Source organism: Gadus morhua, chromosome 12, assembly GCF_902167405.1.
Source record: "Gadus morhua chromosome 12, gadMor3.0, whole genome shotgun sequence".
Lineage (NCBI taxonomy): Eukaryota > Metazoa > Chordata > Actinopteri > Gadiformes > Gadidae > Gadus > Gadus morhua.
The window spans coordinates 23,250,363-23,260,362 of NC_044059.1; the positions used below are offsets into that span (position 1 = coordinate 23,250,363).

General features: G+C 50.9%; 1 protein-coding gene across 1 annotated transcript in view; it reads right to left on the reverse strand.

The window, feature by feature from the left end:
• Nucleotides 1–10,000, reverse strand: part of glis1b (GLIS family zinc finger 1b) — a 43,974-nt gene that overhangs the window by 10,593 nt on the left and 23,381 nt on the right. The window contains 4 exon segments of the mRNA XM_030371721.1: nt 1,164–1,338; nt 4,157–4,322; nt 6,476–6,586; nt 9,466–9,627. Of these exon segments, the coding sequence (XP_030227581.1) occupies nt 1,164–1,338; nt 4,157–4,322; nt 6,476–6,586; nt 9,466–9,627 (614 nt within the window).

The window sequence follows — 10,000 nt, forward strand, 5'->3', positions numbered from 1 at the left end:
TCAAGAGGGCGCGAGGCCGCGACCCAAGCGCGCGGGATCACACAGCGGCGCAGTCCCAGCGGTGGTGGGAGGCACATCTGAGGAGGACCCCATCACACAGCTTGTGCCGGTTTGTCCTCGTTAAAACCCCCCTGAATCAAGTGCGGCCAAGGGCTTATGTCATGGGCCGTCCTCTCCAGCGGAGAGATGGAGGGGGTGGTGTAAACACAGCGCGCCCTGCCAGAAATAGAGCCGCGCGGGCCCGTGTGTCATGCTGACTCCGTGGTGGCCATTACAGCCACTCCCCCATCCCCCCCCCCCCCCCCCTTCCTCGTCCCCCTCCCTCCCCCCCCCCCCCCTCCCTGGAGGACCATGTATCGGGGGTCACGGGGTGTCGGGTTCTCCGCGGCCCGGGGCGGATGTGTTGGCTGGCGTGGAGGAGAACCTGCGTGTGATCCCGTGTTCGCCGCATGGCGATGAAGTCCGAGGGCCGAGGGCCGATCGCCGGAGGGGCCGGAGGGGCCGGGGGGGCCGGGGGGGCCGGGGGGGGGTTCTCCAGTGTATTGACACTGCAACCGTGTCATGGTGATCTCCGCTGTGCGTGTGTGTGTGTGTGTGTGTGTGTTTGTGTGTGTGTGAGTGTGTGTGTGTGTGTGTGTGTGTGTGTGTGTGTGTGTGTGTGCTGTGTGTGTGGGTGTGTTTCATAACGAGGTGGTCAGGGGTTGACCTGATGACGCTGATCGGTTCACCGGGTTTGTCAAGAGTGACACTGTGTGTTGATGTTGGTGTGTGTGTGTGTGTGTGTATGTGTGTGGGTGGGTGGTTGGGTGTGTGTGTTCACGGTAATATCTGTTTAACATCTAATATGAGTGATACTCTATATCTGGGCATTTATTCAAGTGAATGATCATTTCATTTAGTTGTGGTTGACCTTTGTGTTGTGTCACTGTGGACGTGTGTATGTGTGTGTCCGTCTTTGTGTGGGGGCGTGTGTGTGAATGTGCGTGTGTGTGAATGTGCGTGTGCTTCATCAGGGACATTTGTGTGCACGTGTGCTTCATTAAGCGTGCATGAGTGCGTGAGTTTGTGTGCGCACACATGCTTTATAACGGGCACGTGTGTGTGTGTGTATGCGTGAGTGTGTTTGTGGGCGAGCGCGTGCTTTATTACATTACAGGACTCACCCTTCGCGCGTGCCTTCCAGGGCAGCCAGGGGTGAGAGGTGGTGGGGGCTGTGGAGGTCCGGGTCCAGCCGAGCCAGCCTGGAGGTCATCTCGGGGGCAGGACAAGGGGCCGGCGCGGTGGACCCCAGCTCCAGCGAGGGACAATGGTGGGGCGTGCTGGAGCCAGTGTACAGGCCTGGAAGACAAACAACCCTAACTCGGTAACCGGGTCCAAATAAACACCATGGCCCTGCACATCGTCTCTGCCTTTGACCAGATTAAAAGCCATTTCACGGCGTTGGGACAGAGTTTAGGGAAGGGAAAAAAATGCCTCAATCCAATCAGGGAGGGTTTAGAAAGAAGAATGTTCTGTTTGTATTTTGGGGGTACACTGCCTCGCCTTAGGGATTGGCCCTGGTTATCATTTTAGCTCTTTGTTCTCATGATAGAATAATGAAGTAAAAGTTTGCATGTGTTGATGTTTTGAAAGGATTCGAAACGGGGAAATTTGGTTTACTCAATACTCCTTTTTTATGTGGGTACACATCTGCATTAATGTTTTGTTTTATTGTGTGTGTATGAGAGTGCGGGCCTCTCTGGCTGTTTTATGAACTGCACATGGACGTGCGCGTGTGGAAACACACTGAAGCACTGAAACACACCGAAAAGTAAACTAAACTCCTGAACTTCCCATCCTAAACAATTACATTTACGTCTGAGGGCTTGGGCCCTGGACACGTGAAAGTCATCGCAAGGCCTCCGCTCGTCCTACACAGTGAACCTCAACACTCTACTGTGCTGAAGCACTCTGATGACCTTATCACTGCTATGGGGGCTTGCTGTGGCAATATGCTCAATGTATATGGCCCATGTTACCAGCTAGGGTGTTCATGAGCAGGGGAAGAGAAGTCAGAAGCCAGGAGAGATCTAGGGCTCCTGGTTATGTCTGGGTCCAGATGTGTGGGAGCAGTGGTGAATGCAGGGGCCCGATCCGAACAGGCCTCCTCCGAAATGGTTACAAGCCTGATTCATTACCTCCAAATCATCAATCACAGCCCCTTTAATGGTTTCCCCTTTAGCCCCGACATCTGTTGCCAGGCCGACAAAAAAAACAGTCAACAACTAAAAAATGGCTGATTATCTCAAATTCATTGCGAGCTCCGCGGGAAAAAGCAAAAAAAAAAGGAAGGAGAGGGAGAGGTAATGAGATCAATGTATGGTGGAGTGAGTGAGTAACAGCCTGTGATTCCAGTACGTCTGAATCATGTATTTTGCGTCCTGGGGAAAAGTTCTGAGATTCCAAATTTTGTATGGATGCATAAAACATGCTATGTTATGTTCTGGACAAAGAACCGGAGTGAATTACTGTGTAACAACGGGAGAAGGAGATAGATTGGAGAATGAGCAGCCATCCAGCCTGACTAGCAGCGGCACGCAAACCCCCCCCCCCCCCCCCTGCCTCCCCTTTCTGCGGGGTGATTTGGAGAACCCTCTAATTGACGTCTATAAAAGAGGGATGGGGCTTTTTTGGTAAGCCACGCTGTAGTCATGGCTTAAATGAATGAGAGCAGAGTTATAACCAGGAAACACGCTGGGCTCTGCCTGGAAGCGTGAGTCACTGCTGCTCCACAGGTGTTAATGTCAGCATGCCTGCCTGCTGGATTCAACCCCTCAACAACGCACACTTTTGTTCTTCGTATATTTGGCCCCCAAACAAAGAACATCATAATAATAGAGTGTCATCTTTTGTTGCAAAATCTCTGCCATGAAATACACGTTTAAACAAAACATTGAATCCTCAAACGCCTTTTTAAAAACTAGCTCGTAGCTCGTAGCCCCTAGCGCATCAAAGACCCTGTTTAAAATAAATGACCAAGAAAAATCTATGCAATAAGACACAGGGGGAGGAGGAGGAGGAAGAGGGGAAGGAGGAGGAAGGGGTGACGGTGGTGGTGGGAGGGGGGTGTTGGTGAAGAAACATTCAATCGAAACAATAAAAGACACGTTGGACGCTTGCTTTGTCGGCGGTACAATCCGGCAACAAGAGGAGAAGGCAGTGGGGAGCCTGGAGCAATAAACGGGGGAAGATGTGTCCAAAGCGCGATCAACGCAGGGGTACGCCGGGCCGTCCGTCCGTCACATTTTTAGCATTTGTTTATTTATTCATCTACTCCTGCGTCGAGGGCCTGCCTTGTGGACTCTTTTACGGATCAATTCGTGCCCCTCAAAGTAGAAGTTTTATAGGCGCGTGCGGGTGATCGGATAAACATTTCCACACTTTTAAGCGATTGTTCTGTCGCAGTCACATGGTGGAGCTGTGTCCAAACACAGCTCGTCGACCGTTTGATTATTTAGAGACACATTTGGTCGGCCCCGCGAGGAATCGAATGCCTGCACTTGTTGGACGACATTCTTCGGACGAGCGGTCATCGACGCGAGGGAGGGATCTTGATTGTTTTGCGCATTCCGTGCGAGCGCGAAGAATTTGGGGCATGTCTTACTTGCGCAAAATCGTACTCACTCTGACCTTGAGTCTTGGCTTCCAACAGTTTCATGGAAAATCAGGACAAGCCCTGCAGGCTTTTTAATGACTTCCTTGTATTTACCTTAACTTTAATTTAGTTTGGGGGGAACTTTGGCCTTTTAAACCTGTCCTTGATCACTATTATGTGTTTTCGTGTGTTTTTCGTGCATGACAATACTTTTGGGCCAGTTTTCCATTGTACTTTAATTACTTCAATCAAACTGAATTGGTTTGCATCATAGTAAACTCAGTGACCACAAGGCACACTCAATGCACCATTGACCATCTTAAGGCTCAATGACTGTTTTCTCCTGTTTCTGTTCATTTGTCCATGAGCCATGGACCTGTTTAAAAAACCAATCTGAATTACATTACAGCCCGCGTAAGCTGAAGCACAGTTACAACACAAACAGGTGCTTCGCAGGCTGAGAACGGCAGCCGCCACGGGGAAACGTTTGAGTGTGAGCATGTGTGTGAATGCGCTGCGCACCTGTGAAGATGTCCTGGCCCAGTCCGGGGGAGCGCAGGTCTTTGTACAGGTGCTGTGGGTCGGGGGGGCAGTGCAGGTGCTGGGACGCGGGGTTGGAGCCCTGCAGGTGCTGGATGGACAGGCAGTCACTCAGGAGGTCCTGGTCGAGATGTGGGCAGGGCCGCAGCTGTCCATCGGAGCGAAGCGGATGAGAAAGCAAAAAGCAACAGGGGGAAGAGAGGGTCAGAGGTCGGCCCCGGAGAGACAAAAGGAGAGCCCCGGATTACCTAAAGTCACCGCGCGTTTCCACTACGACGAACACGGTGACTCATCGCCTTTGTCCCGCGTTGTTTATTGTTCTCGGCCGTGATTCATACGTTTATTTAAAACAGAAAACGCACGGAGCGATCACAAACACATTGTCACCGAGGGAGAGCTGGAGGAGCCCGAGAGATCCAGGGACCCCCCTCTGACTCCATCCCCCCCCCCCCCCCCCCCCTACGTCAGGGCCCTGGCCTACCGACGCCTTTTCGGGGTGGACTACCCGCCCAGCCAAACCTCGATGCCGCCAGGGCGAAATTGCTTCTGTTTCCCGCTCTGCCAGCACTAATAGGGACAAGTGAAGACACATTTCCTACCCCACAATCACACGCCATGAGGCAGCCGCTTGCTCCGAGGAACCACATGACCCCAGGTTCGGGTGCGATGGGAGAGCGGGGAGGGGGGGGGGGGGGATTGCAGGCTTGGATCTTGGATCCGGGGGGAGATGTTCGGCTCTGGTGATCGGATCAGGTTGACTCGTTCCATAATAGAGAAATACGTAATAAAACACCGAAGTATGTAGTGGAGGTACACGCGCGTGGAATCATCCCCCACCCCCATCCCTGGCCACACACACACACACACACACACACACACACACACACACAGAGAAAAAAAATTGCTTTTTCCTGCCCTCTGGAGATTTTCCCTGCACTGCTTTGGCAACATGAGGTTTGTGATGGTCACGGTGGATAGCTGAACGAAGCAGCGCAGGCCGACGGGCAGACGGACAGACAGACAGGTTACACACACACAGCGCACTGGAGCGCGGCGCGGAAACAAGGACGTGGAGGTCCAACGGTGCGTTCTCCTGAAACGTATGTGAAACAGACGACTCTCCGCCTACACGAGGAACCCTAGACGCGACCCGATCCACCATGTACATGACGGTCGGCTGCCTGGCAGACGTTGCAGCAGAGGCTTGGGATACGTTGTCTGATTCAATGATAGCTATGACGGACTAAATAACGTTAGACCGTTGGACCGCAGATGCATCACGGGTGCTTATCTTCTGGGGTGAAATCACAGCAAATCGAACTGGAGACATTATCGTCGTGCCAGCAGCCACCGTACACGCTATGAGGATCACTGTCCTCCCAGCAGAAAAAACAACAGCCATACGTCAAATGTAATCTCGAGTCCGTCGTTTCCCGCTCTGTGCAGACCTAACAACCCCCCCCCCCCCCCCCCCCCCCCCCCCCACCCGTCCCCCTTTTACTGCTCCTAGAAGAGAAGAGGGAGGGAGCTCTGAGCATTTGTTTTGACATTTGTCCATAACATCTGGCCGCTGGAGAATTGCTGCTCAACAGCATGTTAACAATGCTCCAAGCGAATACACACACACACACACACACACACACACACACACACACACACACACAGACACACACACACACACACACACACACACACACACACACACACACACACACACACACACACACACAATTACTCATACACACACAAACACACACACACACACAGAAAAACGCAAACACCCGCACGCACACACACACACACACACACACGCGTACACACAAACACATGTTTCCCTTTACCACGCCAGGTCGAAGGAAGCCATCATCCTGCCTGCCACTATCCAGCCCCTTCTCCACAACAATGAAGCCATTCTCCTGCTTGTATTTACCCGTCCCGGCCGGGGGAACACCAGGCCTTTGGAGCACGGACGCAGTGATCCACGGTTAAAAAAGAGCTGATCTATTGTTGGAGCTTTTAAAAAATGTTGCTCCACAATCCTCCACGACCGGCCAAACACCCTTTGTTCAAGAGACACTCTATCGAGGGCCAGTGTTCTGAGAATAACCATGCAGGCAGGAACTTAAGTATCTGTGGAGCTGTGGCCTTGATTCGTTGGCATCAGTTCAGGTTCCTTCTGGGAGTCGGCCAAGCAACACATGTACTTTATGGAAACAGTAGATTGGAGCTTCCCAAATACGCAGTGAAAATAAAAAACGTTCCCGCTCTCTTCCCATGGTGCTTTCGGGTCGGCGGGCTTACCTTTCGACGCACCTGCTGCTCTTTGGCCGAGTGGATCTTGACGTGTTTGCGCAGCGAGCTCGGGTCGGTGTAGCGCTTGGTGCAGCCGGGGATCTGACACGCGTACGGTTTCTGCATGGAGGAAGACAATGCCTGGGTCACTTAATGGTATAGACGCAATGCTGAGAAGGTTTTTGTTGAAATGTGTAAAAACGGAGATACAACTTGCAACTGACACTGAGAAATACATTTGGGTTAGTTTTGACTAATTGCTCCCGTTGGGAGGAATTAGTCAAAATGTGTAAAAGTGGTGAAAAGTGAGTGTGACCAGAATACCTTTTCTGAAATGTTAAGAGAAAGAGCCTACCTTCAAGCTGGAAAAGTAACGCAACAGGAAGAAAGAGGAAAAGAGCATGTAAGAGAGAAATTGATTATCAGTTGCAACATCCTAATAGACCAGATAAGCATCTTAAAGCTTGTTTCCAGCAGTACTGGTTAGGATAAATATCCCAAACCAAGAACATGCGAACAACAATCAATCTATCACTGAAGAGATCAGCATTACATGATTATACCAGAGCCTCATCAAAGTACAAATAAACATAACAGTTTGAGCGGTTCCTAAAAAAAACAAGGACAATTATCTTTGGGCACATCATATGTGTGTGTTTGTGTTTGTGTGTGGGACTGTGCGCATGTGTTTCTGTGAGAGTAAACGAGTCATTGTCTACGTGTGTGTTTGTGCGTTTGCATTGATGTCTGAGTTGGTGAGCAAATGGATATGTGAGTGCTTATCTTGGGGTGTGTGTGTGTGCGTGTGCGTATTTTTGTGCGTGTGCTTGATAGTGTGCCTGTTTGAGTACGCCTGTTTGAGTGTGTGCGTGTGTGTGTATGTGTATGTGTGCGTGTGTGTGTGTGTGTGTGTACTGGTGGCAGTCGGGTGGGGTAGATGTACCCAGAAACAACACGTGCAAAAAAATGACTGCATGTGACACTTTCCCTTTCACGCTGCACTCATTAACTGAGCAAGTACAACGTATGGCAAGCTCACCCATGGAGCACATTTTCCCCTCATGGCAAACTCTTTCATTCTCCCCCCCACCCCCCCCAACACACACACCAGAATATGAAGTAGCCATTAAAGTGTAATTGGAACCGCGTCTTTATTAGGCCTGCCTTCGCTCGGTGGCCCGCTCGGTAAATAACACATTGTTATTGCAGGGACCCTCAACGCGCCACTCATCTCTGCTCCGCCTGTTTTCCCAAGCAGCGCTCCCGACGCACGACAAGGAAAACCCGGCACAAAGAAAAATAGCAAAGCACGACTTCTGTCTAGAATAAATACCGGCACCGTGTGGAATACATGTTTCGGCCCTAAGTGTTTTTGGCAGTGCCAGCGTCGTCCGGGCCCCCGGCTCAACGGTGGCCACAGTCGGATGGGCCGTTAATGCGAAGGTCGTACGCGTTGGGGACCCGCGGGGGCCGGCGTCGTCAGGGTTACGGTGGAGGAGGAGAGCGTTGGTGGTCGCTGCCCACAGTGTGTGGAATAACACGGGGTTTGGGAGAAGCCGAGTTCACGGCTCTTGTACGCCCGGTACCGAAAGGCGCACGGTGTGCTTTGGATTTGAGGTGATGACGTATTTTTATCTGACGTGAAACGTTGTCGCGGGATATGTTCACGTGATACAAAAAGAAGGAGAGGTGAAGGAAAAAAGGACATAGAGTGCTTATAGTATCTGCACACAGAGCACAAGAGTCATAGCACAGAGCAATAATATCGTTTTGGGTTGCAATTATAATTAAAAAATTATACTGTAATATAAGTTGGGTTGCAATTGCCTGCGCTTGGTTTTTATCTTGTCTAGTAATCAAACCAAAATGTAATCAACTATGTAACTCTTTTTAACTCAAATATAATGAAAGCGTAATAATAGAAAAACATTTGTTAAGGGTGTATATATATGTTCTATTTTATTTATATGGCTATTAGTAAAAGTTGGCAATTTGCGAAACTTCCCTTCATACAATACAATGGAGTACAAATCAAGAATCCCTGATTCCGAGCATAAGCCCATGACAGATGTTTTTAAGGTCTACAGTTAAGAGTAAAATAAACCATCCACCGTCCAACTATCTGGATCCCCGGGGAAGGCGATAAAGCAAGACATTTAGAGTTCCTGAATTAATGTGACAGTAAGGAGGTGGAGGTTCAGCCGTCTGATTCATGCTTTCCCTGCCATCCCCGTCCCTGGGATACAGAAACAGGCTCGGCCCGGTCAGGTCCGGTCCAAGCTGTGACTCAGGCCTGTAGGACCTGATCCTCAAGCGGTCCCTGATGGTGCCTCCCGGGCCAACGGCACGCCACACAACTCACTCTCCCGCTCGCCGATTGACAGCAAGCAGAACCGTAACACCCGTCACGTCCGTGGAAAAACAGGTTTGAAATAGAGAAACTTCAGCTAGAGTTGTGCGTTTAGTCATTTAGACATCAGGCATTGGGATAACACTTTTTTTAAAATCTGTATGGCCTTCTGGGCATTTATGTTGAGGATAATCTCAATAGATCCAGCAGTCCAAATATGCTAAGGGGGGGGGGGGGGTGCTATGGAGATATCCTACCGAAGAAAAGAGTTTGATGGTACGAAGTGTTTGCCTACAGTGGCCACACCGTGTTGGTTTGTTTTCACCAATTACTGACTAACAGATCTCCGCCTCCAGCCACGTGATTGGTCGAAACATAGACGGAGCGAGAGAAACATTATACAACCCGTTCAACCGTATTTTAACTCGTCTTCATTTAAAAGCTAATTTGTGCGACTACTAAAGGCAGTAAAGACAGACAGGAGAGGGGGGGGACAGAGGGACAGGGGGGGAAAGGGACAGACGTGCACACCATAGGACCACTGGTGAGGAATCAAACATGGGTGGCTGCCAGGCTTTGACAAGAGCTTGACATTGCATTAGCAGGGGGAGTTATGTCGGGGATTGGGGGGTTGGCGGTGGTAGCTGACCGTGTCCAGGTGGGTGCGCTGGTGTTTGGCGCGGTCGCTGGAGTTGCTGAAGGCCTTCTGGCAGCCGGGGTGCTGGCACAGGTAGGGCTTCTCCCCCGTGTGGCTGCGCAGGTGGATCTTCAGGTTCTCCAGGCGGGAGAAGGCCTTGTTGCAGCCCTCGAACTGCAGAGAGAGAGGGGAGGTGTGAGCGTGGAGCCTCTGGAAGGCATGAATGGAGGGTTATTCTCTCACACACACACACACACACACACACGCACGCACACACAGAAACGCACACGCACACACAAACTCACATAGGCACACATTCACACACACACACACACACACGCACGCACACGCACGCACACACACAAACACACACACACACACACAAACAGGCACATAAATGCATACGGTCACACATACCCACACACAAAAGCTCACGCGCATACACACATGCACACACACACACACACACACACACACACACACACACACACACACACACACACACACACACACACACACACACACACACACACACACACACACACAC